The sequence below is a fragment of the Dreissena polymorpha genome, chromosome 14 (assembly GCF_020536995.1).
Source record: "Dreissena polymorpha isolate Duluth1 chromosome 14, UMN_Dpol_1.0, whole genome shotgun sequence".
Lineage (NCBI taxonomy): Eukaryota > Metazoa > Mollusca > Bivalvia > Myida > Dreissenidae > Dreissena > Dreissena polymorpha.
This window is the reverse complement of record NC_068368.1, coordinates 72968028-72987924: the sequence shown is the minus strand read 5'-3', so window position 1 is coordinate 72987924 and position 19897 is coordinate 72968028. Positions and strand designations below refer to the sequence as shown.

At 35.7% G+C, this 19897-nt stretch overlaps 1 protein-coding gene across 3 annotated transcripts in view; it reads left to right on the top strand.

Annotated features, from left to right (window-relative positions):
• The window catches only part of LOC127857040 (uncharacterized), a 32773-nt gene extending 12876 nt beyond the window's left edge, over positions 1-19897 (top strand). For all 3 annotated transcript variants that reach the window (XM_052393327.1, XM_052393326.1, XM_052393325.1), the window contains exons 5-14: positions 1765-1821; positions 3142-3236; positions 3898-3933; positions 5599-5740; positions 6063-6161; positions 9266-9370; positions 9746-9802; positions 10483-10509; positions 12784-12969; positions 14159-19897. In XM_052393327.1, coding sequence (XP_052249287.1) covers positions 1765-1821; positions 3142-3236; positions 3898-3933; positions 5599-5740; positions 6063-6161; positions 9266-9370; positions 9746-9802; positions 10483-10509; positions 12784-12969; positions 14159-14197 — 843 coding nt within the window. In that variant the 3' untranslated portion in view covers positions 14198-19897. The remainder of the gene's footprint in view (positions 1-1764; positions 1822-3141; positions 3237-3897; positions 3934-5598; positions 5741-6062; positions 6162-9265; positions 9371-9745; positions 9803-10482; positions 10510-12783; positions 12970-14158) is intronic.

Below are 19897 nucleotides of genomic sequence, written 5' to 3'. Positions count from 1 at the left end.
GTTTTGTTACATCTGAAATCAGTGAGTTGTTACATCTGAAATCAGTGAGTTGTTACATCTGAAATCAGTGTGTTATTACATCTGAAATCAGTGTATTGTTACATCTGAAATCAGTGAGTTGTTACATCTGAAAGCAGTGTGTTTTTACATCTGAAATCAGTGTGTTGTTACATCTGTAATATGTGACTTGTTACATCTGATATCAGTGACATGTTACATCTGAAATCAGTGAGTTGTTACCACTGTACTGAACTTGTTTATTTTGCAAAATATATTCCTCAAATGATGTCAGTGTTTCTATGTATGCCTATACAGTGATTTATTATTCCCCCCTTTGGAGAAGAGGGGGTATATTGTTTTGCTCATGTCGGTCAGTCCGTCGGTCCATCCACCAGATGGTTTCCGGATGATAACTCAAGAACGCTTACGCCTAGGATCATGAAACTTCATAGGTACATTGATCATGACTTGCAGATGACCCCTATTGATTTTCAGGTCACTAGGTCAAAGGTCAAGGTCACAGTGACTCGAACCAGTAAAATGGTTTCTGGATGATAACTCAAGAACACTTACGCCTAGGATCATGAAATGTCATAGGTACATTAATCATGACTTGCAGAATACCCCTATTGATTTTCAGGTCAAAGGTCAAGGTCACGGTGACTCGAACCAGTAAAATGGTTTCCGGATGATAACTCAAGAACGCTTATGCATAGGATCATGAAACTTCAAAGGTGCATTGGTCATGATTCGCAGATGACCCCTATTGTTTTTCAGGTCACTAGGTCAAAGGACAAGGTCACGGTGACTCCAACCAGTGAAATGGTTTTCGGATGATAATTCAAGAACACTTACGCCTAGGATCATGAAACTTCATAGGTACATTGATCATGACTCGCAGATGACCCTTATTTCATTTTCAGGTCACTTGGTCAAAGGTCAAGGTCACAGTCACTCTAAATAGTAAAATGGTTTCCAGATGATAACTCAAGAATGCTTACGCCTAGGATAATGAAAATTCATAGGTTCATTGATCATGACTGGCAAATGACCGCTATTAATTTTCAGGTCACTAGGTCAAAGGTCAAGGTCACAGTGACTCGAAACAGTAAAATGGTTTCCTGATGATAACTCAAAAATAATTAGGCCTAGGATAATGAAACTTCATAGGTACATTTATCATGACTGGCAGATGACCCCTATTGATTTTCAGGTCAATAGGTCAAAGGTCACAGTGACAGATAACGGATTCTCACAATGGCTGCCACTACAACTGAAAGCCCATATGGGGGGCATGCATGTTTGTTTGTCTTAATTCACACCCTCTTTCAGACTGTTTCCCAATAGCAAAAAGAAACATTTTTCATTAAAATCTGGCCAAATTTCACAAAAAGGATGCCAAACTTTTCTAATGAACCCAATAATTGGTTAATTGACCTAATTATCAAATACAGTAATATTGTTCGGAAGCTATTTATAATATAAATTAAAAAATGCAGGTACAAACAATTGGAAAACTGTTATTTATAGTCATTTTAATAATGTTTGATACCCTTCCCCCAAATTTCATGGTTTATGGCGCTATTTTAATTCCAAATAGCACGTGCTGTGAAATTTAAAGCAAACAAATCATGTATAAATGTGTGTGAATAACATATTTATGCAAATTAAATTTAAAATGCACACACATGAAATTGTCATGTACATATTTGTGCATACATAAAATTGTTAAGGAGACATTGGCCAAGTGTTAAATATTTTCAGACACGCCACTTCCGAACGCTGCCAGAAGTCATCACTGATGTGGTCCTGCAACATCATGTAAGCTTCTTTGCACCTTGTATCATATAATTCCTTTATTACATGACCTGCGCTCCAGGAGTGAAATAACATAATGCTCAATTTTGTTTATTACACGGATGTTATTACACTAGTTATATAACTGTGAAATGACATCATTTTTTTGACGAAATGACGTCATTATTCCAGCGAATTTCTTCAGTTAAACCCTTTTACAATGTGAATAAACGGTGAAAAGAGCATAAAATGAAAAGAAAATTTGTTGGTCATGTTATAAATAGAATCTTAGATTCGTGGTCATTTTGTATTGATTTTATTAAACTCGTCATCTAAATGAAGATAAAAACTCGGCAAGCCTCGTTTTTATCTTCATTGAGATGACTTGTTTAATAAATTCAATACAAAACCACCACTCATGCAACATCCTATATTTGGGCCATCAGACTTGTGTTTGTTTTGAATCCTGAATCAGCAATTTTTTTCCTTCTTTATAAAGTACCGGAAAACGGCGCTTTCCCAATTAGAAAAAAAATAATTTCCAATTGCTGTAAAAAAATCCCAATTGAAGGTTAAAAAAAAGTGTTTTGTTTAATTAAATTAAAAAATTTAATTAGTTTCCCTATGCAGCTCTATGGCTTGAAACAAAGTAAATATAATATTGACAACTTGTCAACACTGGATTATAAATTTTGAAGTATTTGGGAACACAAAATCAAATACACAAGTTTTCCAATATGAAGATTTAAAGACACAAATTTTACCAATGTCAGTTTTTTTCGCACACAATGTGCCGAATTGGACTTGTACTGGTACTTTTACCGATTGGGAGAACAAAATTGCTGTAAACATGATATGAGGCACATTTTGCGAAATTAGTTCTTATGCTATATGAGACTATGAAGCTGGTTCTTCCCTGTTCGCTTGTGAGACCAAAAAAGCTTTGTGTGACTTTATAGCAGACAGTTAAGGTTCAGACCAGACAGAGCAGATTTCCAAGTTGGGGTTACGCTGGCCCCGTATGGCATAAGACCCATTGCGCTTGACACGGCTAAATTTGGTTTGTGAGCTTGATGGCAATCCAGCTGTTAAGGGTGCTTCAATACACTTATTTAAAATGACTTCTCTAAAACTGGTTGACATTTTGCAGAAATATTAACTGGTAACTCATATATGGAGCTCCACTATGGGAACACTGGGCTGCATTTGTTTACAAGTGTGGTCCCAGATTAGCAAGAGCAGTCCGCACGTACTTATCTGGAAGCATAGTTAACAGACATTTGCATTAAACCCCCTTTTCACAGATTGAGGTTTTTATATTTCTTAATTATTATTTCCAAACAGAAAAGTGACCTGTTTCAACACAACAAGCATGTGGATCAAGGAAACAGTTCAAAGTCAACTGAGACAAAGAAGTCAGTTGAGCCGAAAAAGACCAGGTAAGTGACCTTAGTCATCGTGTGAACATTTGAGTTGTGTTCTGGGAAAAATGGGCTTGATGCATGTGCGTAAAGAGTCATCCTTGATTAGACTGAGCAGTCCGCAAGGGCTAATCAGTGACGATACTTTCCGCCTAAACTTGATTTTCTGTAAGGAGAGACTTCTTTGAAACTAAAAATACCATAAAAGCGGAAAGTGTCGTCCCTGATTAGCCTGTGCGGAGTGCACAGGCTAATCTGGGACGACACTTTACGCACATGTATTAAACCCAGTTTTTTCAGAACGCGGCTCATTTGGTTAATGCAGTTGAACTTGTTTACCCTTTCTTCAATAAGAAGCGAAGTAAAAATGGCTATTTGCAAATAGCACAGTATCAAATGTTTGGAAATGAAGCCTTAAAAACCTTGAATCTAGTAAGAAAGGTCTTAAATGAAACATAACTTTCTAAGGGACTGAAAATGCGTGGAAACACGTCTCTTAGTGGTAAAGGGTTAAATAAAAGTTGTTTGAATCAGATGATCACATTCAGTGAGATTTTGTTGTACATTCATTCTTTAAGATTATTTTTTACCGAAAAAATGAGAAACTTTATCCAGTGTGTGAGACTCTGTTTTGAGAGTGTTTGTGTGATTCATGGTTAACATGTTGTTGTTGTTGCAGGATCCCCGTGAACACCAATCATCCAGTGAAACCAAAGTAAGCTAAATCTGCATTATTTTATATAGACAGTGCCAGACTCCTTTTAATGGGTCTTGTCAGACATTGTGTCTGATAGCGGCCATGTTTGTGAGCCTTTCTCTGGGAATATGGGGTCTGCACGTGCGTAAGGCAGCTATTTGTTTCCTTCTTTATCAAGTTGCAGAAAACAGCACTTTTACATATAGGAAACAGGTTTTTTTGGCCCAATTTTAAAGCAGAAATTCGGCTATATTCCCATAGCAAAAAGTATACTTTTTTCCCCAAATTTGCTCTCTTTTTTTTCCAATCAAGAAAAAACGCTAATGACATTGGCTGTTTCGCTTTTTAACAAAGCATAGTCCGATCCAGTCTTGTTTGTTTTTTAGACTTTACCTCGATTTAGATAATGCCGTCATTATTCGTGTGCCCCATATTGTCTATGTTGTTCAGGCGCTTATTATATTTGCAATTAAATTCAAGCGTTTCGTAATTCTGCTGAATGGAACACAAAAATGCAGCACAATTCGAAATTTTATGTGAAAAGGTTCCTAAGATAAAACCTGGGCAAATGAAAACTGTTGATTTTTTTTAAGCAAGCGTCATTAAATAAACAAACATTGTCAACAAGTTCAAGTCCTATCATTGAAACTCCTTCCATTGTTAATGATAGTATTTTAATAACAAGTGACCCTTTTGCATCGTCATAGTTGATTTCTGAAAGCAAAGTGCTGACTGATATTTAACATGTTGAAAGCAGTAGTTGTTCAGAAGAAGATAAAGCGCCTCCTAATAAATGGTGCCTGATGCAAGATTGTTTCGTTGCAAAATACGAGACCAGTTATACATTGTTGTACTATAGTGATGCCAAAGAAGGCTTTTGCTTGTGATTAAAGATGTTAAACTCCTTCATGTAGTTTTAAGTCCAAATTTATTTTCCCAATTTCTTGAAAATGCTTATAAAATTACCAATGTCAAAGCCATGGGCTATCTTCCCAAAATGCTGGAAAAAAAGACTGGGTAAAAAAACACAATTTACCAATGGCTGTAAAAAAAAATCCAGATTGAAGGTTTCCAAGAAAAAAATCTTGATAGTTTTGGGCCTGTATACATCAATCAAATCTTTATGTTTAAGAATGACTGACTCTCAAATTATAATTGTAATAATTACTGTTTGCAAATATAATTGAGACCAATGCTCCATCTATATAAAATAATATGATCTGTGTCCTGCGAAAATATGGCTGATGCCATATGCTGCCAGCTTAACTTGAGACCGGCCTGCAAATTCACGCAGTTCAGTCAGGAGCTACATTATAATGGACATGGTAGCTCCTAACCAGACAGCCTGAATGCCAGGGTTGGTCTGGAGCTACCCTGATTACATATGGGATAAGACCCAATGTCGCAATATTTGGCAAATATATGAGTAATGTTCAGATAAAACTGGGCATAATGCATGTGCGTAAAGTGTCGTCCCAGATTAGCCTGTGCAGTCTGCACAGGCTAATCAGGGACGACACTTTCCGCTTGTATGTTATTTTTAGTTTCAAAGAAGTCCCTCCTTACCGAAAATCAAGTTTAGGCGGAAAGTATCGTCCCTGATTAGCCTGTGCTGACTTTACGCACGTGCACGTGCATTATGCCCAGTTTTACCAGAACACAACTCATATCATCTGTATACAGGCTGAGTGCATACAGTTACTTCTGTGAGGAGAAAGCCAAGGCTGTACCAGAGTCCGGTGTACATAAGATGATCCGGCTGGGCGTGATGTGGAAGACGACGGACGAACAAGAAAAGGCACGGTACCAGAAAATATGTGATGAGGTATGTAGACTTATAGCATGAAATCCTGTCAGGACGTATGACTTATAGCTGTTATGATGTACATAAACTATAGCCACATCTGTGATGACAAGCTTGATGCAGTCCCCACTGTCTATTCAGGGACGACACTTTCCACTTTTACTGATTTTTTCATTTGAAGGTTGTCTCCACTTAACAAAAATCCAGTGTAGAGGAAAGAGGCGTCCCCGATATGACTGTGTTGGCTGCACAGGCTTATCTCAGGCAACTCTTTACACACATGCATTAAGCCCAGTTTTCCTAGTACTAGACTCATATCATATCCATGTGTGTGTTTTCACAGAGGAAGGAGGCTTATCTACGGGAGGTGAAGTCGTACGCCACTCTACACCCAGAGGACCTTGTGATACAGCATACCCTGGCTGAGTTGAGGAAATCAGATGTAAGGCTGTGATACAGGGGGTTTTTTTGCCCAAAATTACAGCCTCTTACAGGCTGTTTCCCAATTGCAAAAAGTAAAAAAAGGCCGTTTCCAAATGGCAAAATATAACATTTTTCCCAAAAATCTGACCAACGTTTCCCCCCAAATATGCAAAACTTTTCCCATACACACAATAATTGGTTTATTGAGTTTATTATACAGCAATTTAACTAGCACTTTTTAATATAAAGTGTCGCTCAGTCTATACTTGGTGACATTGTTTTTGTCCTGTCTGTTTGTTGGTTTGTTTGCGTCAATCTTTAACATTCAGAGCCCTTGTTTTATTTTATACCTGTGTTGCCAGCTGGTATCATGCTCTTAACATTTGATTAAATGTATATTTATGTAAATCACATTAAAATATAGCAGTTTTAGGTGTTGAATGGTTGGTGAGAAGATCTTCTAAAATTCCCCTTTTCGCCCAAAACGACGCAAAATTACCCCCTCTAAGGGCCCAGGCCCCAATCCCTCAATGTGTAGGGCCCTGACATAACTTTGCAATATTGAAGATAGCAACTTGATATTTGGTGTGCATGTTTATCTCATGGAGCTTCACATTTTGAATGGTGAAAGGTCAAGGTCATCCTTCAAGGTCAAAGGTCATATATATGGGTGGGGACATAATGTTTCACAAACACATCTTGTTTTTTCTTGATTTAAGAAAAAGGCATAGCCTTCCATTTTAAGGGAAAAATTATTGTCAAAACTGAAAAAAGGGGATACATTTCCTAAAGTAAGCTTTAAATTTAGGGGGAAATGCATCATTTTAAAGAAATTCTCTTGGTGGAAGGGGCCTATATGGGGCCCTTGCTGAATATGGAAAAAAAGCCCTGAATACTGACTTATTGTATACACCAAGTATAGTTGCACTTAAATGATTGGAGCTGATACAGAACAGAGGTTTTCAGCCTTATATGACAGGGGCCTATTAAAGGCCCCTTCCAATTGAAAATTTCTTTAAAATCATGCAGTTTTCCCAAAAATCCTAACTTACACCAGCTTTTTCATTTCCCAAAGCAGTAATTTTAGCGAGAATTCTTCCCAAAATGAGCAATTTCTTCCCAAAATCCATAGGCTAGGGCCTCTTCCCAATGAAGCGAGGTAAACCCTTGCAAAAGTTGCTTTAAAAAGGATTTAAATGCGTTATCTTTGTTTGTACCCACTGAGTAGTATTGCCAATATGAAGAGAAAGTCTATCTATATCAAACCTTGATCAAAGATACCGTTAACTTAAAGAAAAGCAGTGTAGGTGTTCCTACATGTTTATTGGTATTTCTACTGATAAATTGTATTTATCTTGTTACCTGGAAAACTGGGCTTATTGCATTCTTGTAAAGTATTGTCCTAGACAAGGCTGTGTAGTCTGCACAGGCTAATCTGGGATAACGCTTTCCACTTTTATTGAAAATTTGGCTAAAATAAAGTATCTTTGAAGCGAAATACAGTTTTGGAGGAAAGTGTGGACCTCCTTAAAAGCTTGTGCAGATTGCATAGGCTAATCTGAGAAATATTACGCAAATGCATTAAGCCCCATTTTCCCAGAATGAGACTCATTTACCAGTTGTACTAGTAATGAGTACATGCTCGGAGACCAGCGATTTTTTGGGCTAATTCGGAAAAGGACAAAATTTAAAGTTCTGTTTTAAATGGGAAGAGTTGGCTCAAACAATCCTGAAATTGGGAAGAAAATTGTTTCATGAAATTTTCAGATAGGGAATTTTGGGTCTTTTAAATTGTTTGGTTTAAATTGCAAAAATCATTTCAAATATTATTGTTCATGCATTTTGGCTTGAAATGTTCAGTTTCAGTTCTTATTATGCCCCCCTTCGAAGAAGAGGGGGTATATTGTTTTGCACATGTCAGTCTGTCAGTCCGTCTGTCCACCAGATGGTTTCCGAATGATAACTCAAGAACTCTTAGGCCTAGGATCATTAAACTTCATAGGTTTATTGATCATGACTGTCAGATGACCCCTATTGATTTTCAGGTCACTAGGTCAAAGGTCAAGGTCACAGTGACTCGAAATAGTAAAATGGTTTCCGGATGATAACTCAAGAATGCTTAGGCCTAGGATCATGAAACTTCATAGGTACATTGATCATGACTGGCAGATGACCCCTATTGATTTTCAGTTCACTAGGTCAAAGGTCAAGGTCATAGTGACTCGAAATAGTAAAATGATTTCCGGATGATAACTCAAGAATGCTTAGGCCTAGGATCATGAAACTTCATAGGTACATTGATCATGACTGGCAGATGACCCCTATTGATTTTCAGTTCACTAGGTCAAAGGTCAAGGTCATAGTGACTCGAAATAGTAAAATGATTTCCGGATGATAACTCAAGAATGCTTAGGCCTAGGATCATGAAACTTCATAGGTACATTGATCATGACTGGCAGATAACCCCTATTGATTTTAAGGTCACTGGGTCAAAGGTCAAGGTCACAGTGACTTGAAACAGTAAAATGGTTTCCAGATGATAACTCAAGAATGCTTACGCCTAGGATCATGAAACTTCATAGGCACATTAATCATGACTGGTAGATGACCCCTAATGATTTTCAGGTCAAAGGTCAAGGTCACAGTGACTCTAAATAGTAAAATGGTTTCCGGATGATAACTCCAGAATGCTTACACCTAGAATCATGAAACTTCATAGGTTCATTGATCATGACTGGCAGATGACCCCTATTAATTTTCAGGTCACTAGGTCAAAGGTCAAGGTCACAGTGACAAAAAACGTATTCACACAATGGCTTCCACTACAACTGACAGCCCATATGGGGGGCATGCATGTTTTACAAACAGCGCTTGTTTTATTTTTCATCTTGCAGATTATGCACTTTTGGCATGCAATTGACAAAATCGTCCTTCCTTTTGGGAATTTTTTCACGTAGCAATTGGAAATTTTTCAGATGGCGATTTGGGAATTTTATAGGTTTTTCTCAATTGGAAAGTATCTTTTATGGGTGTTGGTAAAAATAGAAAATATCCGTGGAGACATGCATTTATGAGTTAATAACACGTGTTCTTGTTCATGAATATTAGAAAATGATTTTGTAGGAGAGGAAGAGAAAAGAAGAGGGCTCAAAAGCAAAAGTAAAGAATGGTGCGGTTTTAAATACTGACTCCCCTAAGAAAAAATCTAAACCTGTAGAAAATGATTCAGTAAGTAGAATTAGAAGGAAATAAACATGTTGAGTTATTTATGTATGCCATGTGAAATAATAGTGTGAACCTTCTTATCTCCTTCTGGTGGCAGTGACCAAAAAGAAATTCTTAAATCCTAAATCAGTCACTTTCTTAATTCTTTCTGATCTGCAAGAGTTAATGATTTCTTTAAGTATTAAATCAAATGTACTTGTAAAAAAAAAACAGATAATATATTGTTTGCTATTTAGAGTGTATTTTGTTGTCTGTTATTTGCTGTAAAGAGTTTATTGTATCTTGTGTTTTCTGTTATTTGCTGTTTAGAGTGTATTGTGTCCTCTGTTTTTTGTTGTTTAGAGTGTGTTGTTACCTTTTGCTTGTCTTTTCTTGAAGTCCTCACAAGAAGACCTGAACAAGACACTTCCTGTAGTTTCAAATGCCAAGACCCCGGTAAGTGAATTTACTTTATTGAGCGTTTTGTCCCAGATAACCCTGTGCAGTCAGCATAGGCTTATCAGGTAAGGCACTTTCTGCTTTTATTGCATTTCCCTTCTTAGTGTAAATCCAGTTACAGGGGCAAGTGCCATCCCTGATTAGCCTGTGCATTAAGTCCATGTCTTTCCAAACAAGGCTCTGGTTGTTTATTTTGTAGCCTAAGAAGGCAGCAAACAGAGGTTACCCCTTTCCCCCACCCACCCATTTAGTCGTAGCAAAAATAACTCGAGTAGTTTTTGTGTGTGCATTAATTGCATTTATTAAGAAACATTTTGAGAAAAGAAATTGGAAGCATATCAGACAGATGACATTTGAATAAATGCCTAATGCCTCAATCATTCTCAAGTGTCAAAGGTCTGCTATTGAATTCAAACAATAATGAAAACCGCCCCAAAATAAATGCGTTTTTCTTACCGAAAATACTCCACAACCAGTAGATGCCTGTAATAACGATAGCTTTCAGTTCTGCATGCTTTTTGTATTACTTATCTAAGGAAAAGGTAATACATTATTGAAAGTTGTCAAAATATAATCAGCAGGTATTCATTTCATATGTAGTCAACTGACAACCATTGTGCTAATGTAACATTTTCACAACCCTGTACTGTACCATCAGAATCCTTGTTATATTTCAGGTTAAGAGACACCATTCAGACACAGAGGTAAGATGTTAACCCTTTGCATGTTGGGAAATTTGTCTTCTGCTAAAATTTTGTCTGCTGAATATCTTAAATTAGCATTTTCTTCGATTTTTTTTCAAAGAATACTATCAGAATAGCAAACAGTTTGAATCCTGATGAGACGCCACGTTTTGTGGCGTCTCATCTGGATCCAAACTGTTTTCAAAGGTCTTCAAAATTCGGTTCCAGCACTGAAAGAGTTCTACCATGTTGTACTGTAAATCAAGTCATCACAGCTTTAGAATGTTAATAATAACAATAATATTAACGATAATTAAATAATAAAAATTATGATAATTATAGTAAAAATCTAAAACAAATAATAGCAACAACAAAAACACTGAGGTGACCTGGATGTCAAGTATGCCATAACATGTTTAGAATTTTCATCATTATAAAATTAGTAGTCATATTTTTTTATAAATAATAGTCTTTATTTTCAAGATGTTGGTCATGTATTCAACACGTTGATAAGAAGGTAATATTAACAGTTAAAGGTATTGCAATCATAATTTTCAAAGAGCCATTCCAACATCGATTCACAAGGTATTCAACTCAAAATGACCAGAAAACAGGGTGCATCGCTTTGAACAGCCATAATTGTATCAATTTTGCAGTGGTTTCCATGAACTTGGTCTTATTCAACACAGAAATGAATTTCCTTTCTGGAAATGTACATATCTTGTAATATTTTTTCAAATGCTGGGTCAAATTTTAAGAAATAACACAATACACAACTCGCGTGACCTACTCGTCATCGATCAGACCCGATCCAAGACTGAAAACTACACTGATCACACCTGTGACTTTGAGTGTTTATGCACTTTTAAGTCTAAGAACAATAAATATTCTTAAAATTGGAATATTAAATTTCTTTACTTTTGAGTCATACTTAATGTTAACTGACTATCTACATCATTTCTCTTTTAGAACATTTGGTAAGGGCATTATCATTAATGGAACGTTACATATATTTAAACACAGTACATATTTTTCTTTGTCCTAAATCTATTCATCAGTCTAAGAATGGGTCAGTGAATACAGGCCCAAGTGCAGCTTAAGTTTCACATTGTATTTTTCTCAGTTGTCCGTTAATAAGAAGAAAGCTAGGAGGGTTGCTAAGGTTACGGATTTTTCCACCTCAACGCTATTTTCACTCTGAAGAGATTTTATTTTAACAAAATGTACTTTTCAAGCGGAAAGTGTCTTCCCTGATAAGCTTGTGCAGACTGATTACAAAAAAAATAAAATCTTGTAATAAAACCTTCTCAGTTGTCAAGTAAGAAGAAGGCTGGGAAGGTTGCTATGTTAACGGTGGAATATTTGATAAGCTTTTGTTGAGACTAAGTTCAATGCATATGAGCCGCGCTCAGTGAAAAGGTGGTTTAATGAAAGTGCGTAAAGGGTCATCCTAGATTTGCCTGTGCAGTCTGCACAGGCTAATCAGGGACGACACTTTTAACCTTATCTGGATTTTTGCTAAGGGGAGAATTTATTAAAACGAAAAATATCATAAAAGAGGAACTGCACATGCTCTTCTGGAACGATACTTTACGCACATGCAAAAAACGTCTTTTCACAGAGCACAGCGCATGTATTTGATTTTCTCCGCCAAAGGCAGAGGGATATAGAATTTGCGCCGTCTATCTGTCCCTCTGTCAGAAACAAAATGTATGTTGTTGAAGATAACAATTCAACAAATTTGCTTGTTTTAAAGGGGCCTTTTCACAGATTTTGGCATTTTTTAACTTATTCATTAAATGCTTTATATCGATAAATGTAAACATTGGATCGTAAAAGCTCCAGTAAAAAATCAAGAATAAAATTAAAAAAAGGAAAAGTACATTGCCCGGACCAGGTTTCGAACCAGTGACCCCTGGAGTCCTGCCAGAGCCCTGAAGTAAAAACGCTTTAGCATACTGAGCTATTCCGCCAAGTACACATGCATGACGTATTTTATACCTTATATAAGCAATCTTCGTAGTTTCACAAAATTTAACGACAAAAACAGAACTCTCCAAATTATTCAATCGTTTCGCGTTGCAACGCTTTATAATTTTTAGGTTTTAAAATCGTCAAAAGATGCATATAATGGCTATATTAGACCATGGTAAATGTTCAGTATTACTATTTCCTAACAAATATCATAACTAAAACGAAAATTTGCGAATCTGAAACAACTTTTTTCAATTTTGTCAATTTACCAAAGCGTGAAAAGATCCCTTTAAGATCCATTTTGTTTAAATTCTTTCTCAGTTGTCTGCTAAGAAGAAGAAGAAAAAGAAGGAGAAGAAAGCGCGAAGGGAAGCCATGGTTACTGCAGAGGATGTCTATATAGAGGAGAGGTTTGATGACTACAAGATCTCCAAGCCAGACATGGAGGACAACGATATAAAGGCCAGGCTCACACACAAGTTTGGCAAAATGTCGGACAAAAAGAAGGTACATACTTTTTAGATAATGTTAACTTACTTGTGAGTATTTGTGCTTTAACTTACTTTTGAGATTTTGTGCTCACCTTTTGTCCATCATTTGTCTAGCATTTGTAACATGTTTCCTGTGCACCCTCTTGAGGCACAGATATTTGGCAAATTGAGAGAAAGAAGGTAAATATCACTAGAGTAGGCTCGCACACAAGTTTGGCAAACTGTCTGACGGAAACTGCTAAGGGATGATAAACACTTAGGATGAGTCGTTGATGTTTTCTCAAAGTACTGATCTCAATAAGCTTAACACGTTTGATGCATTTAAACGCTCAACATACGTGTGTTCTCAACATATCCTGATTGTATTTTAATCTTATCATGTGTATTTTTCACGTATCATTCTTATCATGATTTATTTTCCACTTATCATGTGGATTTTCCACTTATTATGATGTTTTTAACCAGGTTTTACGAAGGAAAAAAATGGTTATTAGATTGGTGAATGTCGGGGGGGGCGGGCGGGCGGGAGGAATGAGCTTGTCAGGGTCATAACTTTGTTATTTATTGTGAGACTTTAAAATCATTTTGCCCATTTGTTCGCCATTATTGGACGGTATTTCATGCAAAAAAATTACATCGATAGGTCACACTTTGAGTTCAAAGGTAAGAAATGGCCTTCAATGAGCATGTCGGGACCGTAACTATGTCATTTATTGTGAGATTTAAAAATAACTGTGTACATTTGTTCACAATCATTGGATGATGTGTCTTGCGAAAGAATTTCGTCGATATCTCCAAGGTCATCACGACTAAAAATAGATTGAAATAGACACAAGGGGGTAACTAGGAACAATCAGTAACAGTGCACATTTTGAATTGTCTCCCTTTATAAGACTTTTTTCAAATTTGGTACCCTGGTTTTGTGACAATTTTGTCACTTCAACTAATGAAAATATATTTTCCACTTATCATGAGGTATTTACCACTTATATGGGATTTGTTCACTTATGATGTATTTTCCACTTATCAAGATGTATTTTCCACTTATCAAGATGTATTTTCCACTTATCAAGATGTATTTTCCACTTATCAAGATGTATTTTCCACTTATCAAGATGTATTTTCCACTTATCAAGATGTATTTACTACCCGGTACTTATCATGGTGTCTTTTCAAATTATTTATTTTGTATTTCCATGTTGCAGGCAAAGTATGAGGCATTGGCAGCAGAGAGGAATGGCTGAGGACAAAAGATTACTAAAGACTGGAGTAAAAAAACTGACAACTTTTGGATTAAAAACTTTGATAAATTTTTAAATATTTTGTGATTTGTTAACAGCCCTTCAAGATCTCTTAATTAAGTTATTAGAATGAAGTCGCTCTACTGTAAACTGTTAGTTACAAAAATGAAAATATAAAATAATACCCTTACTCTTGGAAACGGGGCTTAATGCATGTGCATAAAGTATCCTACCAATATGCACAGCCTAATCAGGGATGACTCTTTGCTTTAATGGTAGATATATTTTTTTAAAGGAAGAATTCTTAGAATCCATTTAAAGCGGAAAGTGTTGCCTTTATAAGCCTGTGTGGACTGCACAGGCCAACAGTCTGGGATGACATGTCAAGCACATGCATTAAGCCCTGTTTTCTCAATATTTGGCTCTCTATGCAAAACATTGCTACCATGTTATCAGACCTGGGATGGTCAGTTCTATCAGTCAGCGACCCATGTTTGCTGGTCAGCTGTTGTTGCAGCATTGTCGTTTTGTTTGAATGAAACCCTGTGTTTATTTTCATGTTGAAGGATGCTCCATGGTGGCAGCTATTTTAACTCGAGCACTCTTTAATTTGAAAGAATCATGGTGTAGTTTACTGGTAAGAAATGTTGTGTATTATACGGGTTGTGTCAGTATACATTGGCACTAATGTAAACAATCCAGTCCACAGTGTTTTTCTAAGCTCACCTGAGCACAACATGCTCATGGTTAACTTTTGTGATCACTATATTGTCCGGTGTGCGTCAACTGTCCGTTGTATCTGGTATTATACATGGCTATTGTCCGGTGTGCGTCATCTGTCCGGTGTGCGTCATCTGTCCGTTGTATCTGGTATTATACTTGTAGACCTTTCCTTGGATTGCATTTTTTATTCGCCCGTTTTCGAAAACAGGACTTATTATAAGATAACCTTTGGCGGGCGGTGTCCACCGCAGTGTCTGCTCTCTAATTATCCCCCCGCCATAGGCGGAGGGATATTGTTTTGGCGTTGTCCGTCCGTCCTTCCGTCCGTCTTTCCATCCGTCCGTCTGGAGCCATATCTTGGAAGTGCTTTGGCGGATTTCATTGAAACTTGGTATGAGTATATATATGGGTAAAAGGATAATGCATGCCAAATGGCATTGTACACCATCTGATAATAACAGAGTTATGGCCCTTTATATTTTGAAAAAATGATTTTTGTGTGTCCAGAGCCATATCTTGGAAGTGCTTGGGCGGATTTCATAAAAACTTGGTATGAGTGTCCAGAAGCATATTGGCGGGGGATATCATTTCAACGAATTTGCTTGTTCAAATGGTTTTCATCAGATCTTCACCAAAATTGGTCAGAAGTTGTATCTAGACAGTATCTAGGTCAAGTTCGAATATGGGTCATGCAGGGTCAAAAACTAGGTCACTGGGTCATTTCACTTAGTGCATTGAAATGATTTAGCATGGTGTCCACTCTCTATTTTAAGTAGTTTTCATCGGATCTAAACCAAGTTTGATCAGAAGTTGTGTCTTATTGATATTAAGGTAAAGTTCAAAAATGGGTCATGCTGGGTCAAAAAATAGGTCATGAGGTCACTAAGTGCATTTCAATCATTAAGCATGGTGTCTAATTGGAGTAGTTTTAATCCCATCTTCTCCAAATTTAGTCAGAAGTTGTGTCTAAATGATATCTAGGTCAAGTTCAAATATGGGTATTGTCCAAAACTATCAAATCTTGTGACAGTTTGGCACTCTTGTTTTGGCTGGTAGGATCAAGGAGAAGGGCACTGTTAATTTTAGGAGAAAAATCAGATTCTTCTCATAAACTTTGTTCGACTAAGGATTGTTAGAGGTATAGTTATAATATTCTGTGGGTAGGTAGCTTATCTGCAGTTTTTGAGATTTGCACTATTCTTTTAATGTTATTAGATTATAATGTTTAAGACTTGGTTTTATGGCTTTTCCATGTTATTTGTTGTATCCATTTTTTCTGTTTCATCTGTACACAAGTTAATACATCCCTAAAATGGGTGTATTTCATGACTAGCTGGCATTCCTGTGAACAGATTGAGGAACATGTGTTTTTATTGTATTTTGTTTTATACTTATTGTATGCAATATGTCTTATTTGTTGTTTTTTTAATGTCATTTCAGACACTGATGAAAATTTTCAAATTCTTTAATGCATGAAATTCTGCACAAACATACACCATGTTACATTGTTGGTCGTTCATTGAGTCACCTCAGGCACTGGTTTTATGTATTCATTTGGTACTGGTTTTATGTATTCATTTTGTATTTGTGTTTTAATTGAAACTCTTTTTAAATGTTGTGTGTTATAGTCCCCTACCGGTGAAACCGGAGGGGACTTATGGTTTGCGCTCTGTCAGTCTGTCTGTCAGTCTGTCCATCAGTCTGTCTGTCACACTTTTTTGGATCCTGCGATAAATTTAAAAGTTCTTCATATTTTTTCATGAAACTTAGAATATGGATAGATGGCAATATGGAGATTATGAATGTCATTTCATTTTGTTCCTATGTCAATAATTATGGTTGCTATGGCAACAAATATAAAAAATATAAAAAAAATAAAAAAATTCTGACAATGGTGGGGTTTCACTGGTAGGGGACCATATTGCTTGGCAATCTCTTGTTTTTATATAAATTTGTAAATGTTTTGTAACAAGAATATTTGTTTTGACATTGTTATATTGAAGCATGTCCATGTATTGACCTTTTACCAGTAAGGCCTTTAAAATATGATTTATTTCATGAATCAGTGTAAACTGCACCATTGACATTTTATCAAGACAATGTAAATTATTGTGTGTGGTTTCTGCTGTTAACCCTTTTAGCGCTGGAACCGGATTTTAAAGGCCTTTGCAAACTGTTTGGATCTAGATGAGACGCCACAGAACGTGGCGTCTCATCAGGATCCAAACTGTTTGCTATTCCGATAGTATTCTTTGAAAAAATTCGAAGAAAATGCCAATTTTAGAAATTCAGCAGACGACATTTTAGCAGACGACAAATTTTCCAGCATGCAAAGAGTTAAAGGATACACTTAACCGTGTTCTGCAAAAATGGGGCTTATTAAATTGCATAAAGTGTTGTCCTAGATGAGCCTGTGCAGTCCCCACATTTTCCAAGTTATTTGTTTCCTCTAAAAAAACTTGAAATATTTTTGCTTTCTACTAATTTTCTTAATCCATTGTTTTAGTCCTTGACGTTTCATAATTGTATGTCAGGGGTCATCTTCATGGCAATCATGTCAAGTATTCTATAACAGTGTTTTTTTTTATGGCAATTTCGGGGCCGATATTCGGCCCCATTCCCCTAAAAAAAGAGTATATATTTTTCCCCATTTTGTAGAAAAAATCCCCTCCAAAAGTAAAAAAAAAAAAAAATTTTTTTTTTTTGTTGTTGTTGTTGAAGTAACTGTTTTATGATAAATATACAGGGCTCAACATTTATGGTTGTCCTTTTGCTCCTGGCAAGTAAAAGTTGGGTCTGGGCAAGTTATTTTATAATCTAGTTGTCCGCCCGGAAAAGTGCAAAGAAGAACAAAGAGCATTTAAAAAGAACAAAGAGCATTTAATTTAGACTTTAATTGCTGTAATCATTTTGTTAAATGTTCAAAAATAAAAAAGGTTTTGTGGTGTATCATTTTGGTTTATCAAACAATATGAGGTTTACAGTTGATGCGATATTTCATGTTTGGGCAAGTTGCTTTACGTTCAGTGCAAGTAGATTTTGGAAGTACTGGCCCGGTAGGGCAAGTTGGTTTTTCGGTTAATGTTGAGCCTTGATATATCTCAAATTTATTTCATAAACAACTAATTAAGTATATAACTATAATTAATGTTATTTTGAATTATTATAAAAAGTTATATTAAGTTAGTTTTTCCCAAATCAGTTAATTTAACATGAATTGCATTTTTTTCCAAAAATGGCCAGGGAAAGGCCTGATGTATCTAGGTATATTGTGTCAATATTCGTTGATAAAAACATTCCAATTTGGTCCATTTTATTGATAAAAAATGCTCGCATTTTCCATTTTATCGATTAAAAAATCCCAATTAGACTCAAAATGGCAAGGAAAACTAAGACTGTGCATGGAGGCTGAACTGTCTGAAACAAATGTTGAAAAAACCATTGGTACAGTATATATTTAAGAAATAGGACAAAGACATTCAGCTGTGAATATTACATTCATGCATACATGTGTATTCATATAATAAATATCATTACATATAAAAGAGTAAATTTTTAATTTTCCCCTTTTCCTAAAAAACAACGCGTTTTTTCCCCTTTGGACTGGTCACGCCACCATTCCCCAATAGGTGAAAAAAAACACTGTTTAACATGTGTTCATATGTCATCCAAGGGTGTTCATGGGTGTTTTGATGTAAGCTGTGTAATACTGCGATGTGTTCAATAATTAAGTAGGAACAGTGACCTATGTTTTATAACAAAGTTCAATAAAAGAGTTGCTATGGTTTACCATGTTTTGTTACAATTTTAATTAGTTGAGAAGCTACGGTTTACCATGTTTTGTAACAATTTTGATTAATTGAGTAGCCACGGTTTACCATGTTTTGTAACAATTTTGATTAATTGAGTAGCCACGGTTTACCATGTTTTGTAACAATTTTGGTTAATTGAGTAGCTACGGTTTACCATGATTTGTAAATATTTTGGTTAATTGAGTAGCTCCGGTTTACATGATGCTGTAACAAGGTTCAACTATAGAGTAGCTACGATTCACCATGTTATGCAATCAAAGTACTATAACAGAGTGGTGACAAAGTATAATAATAATAAAGCAACTATGGTTTACAATGTTTTGTAACAAAGTTTTATAAAACAGAAGCTAAAATTTACAATGTTTTGTTGTGACAAAGTTCAATAATTAAGAAACTATGTTTTACAATGATTTGTAACAAAGTTTTATAAAACAGTAGCTACAATTTACAATGTTTTGTTGTGAAAAAGTTCAATTAAAAAGGAACTATGATAAAATGATTTGTAACAAAGCTTTATAGTTCAGTAGCTACCGTTCACCATGTTATGTAAGAAAGTTCAATAAACGAATACCTGCAGTTTTCCATGTTTAGTAACACAGTTATAGAGAAAAGTAGCTACAATTTACCATGTTTTGTTCCGAATGTCCATAATAGAGGAACTATGTTCCAACATACTTTGTAACAAAGTACAATAATAAAGTAGTTATGTTTTACCATGTTTTGTAACAAAGTTCTATGATAAGAGTAGATATGATAAGAGTAGATAGGGTAAGCCTTATTTTGTAACAAAGACTAGTAATAGAGTATGTGCAATTTAGCCTGTTTTGTAACCAATTTTAATGTTAATTACTTACTTCATCATATTTTGTCATGAGAAACTGTTTTCTGTGTTTTTTGTCGAAACAATTAATCAAAATGGCAATTAAGACCACACAACTTTCTTGGGTGGCAGCCCTATTAAATTAAATTATCCATTTTCAGCCGTCATTTTAAAATCTAAACATTGGAAATTTTTTACATAACAAAATGTCAACTCAATTTTGATTCTTCATATTTTTAGATGCTTTTATTGTTCTGCATTTTAATATTTCTGTTGCAATTTGATGACAAGTTTTGTACATGTATATAAGAAAACATCAGAACCTAAATAAAGAAGTTGTGAATAGCT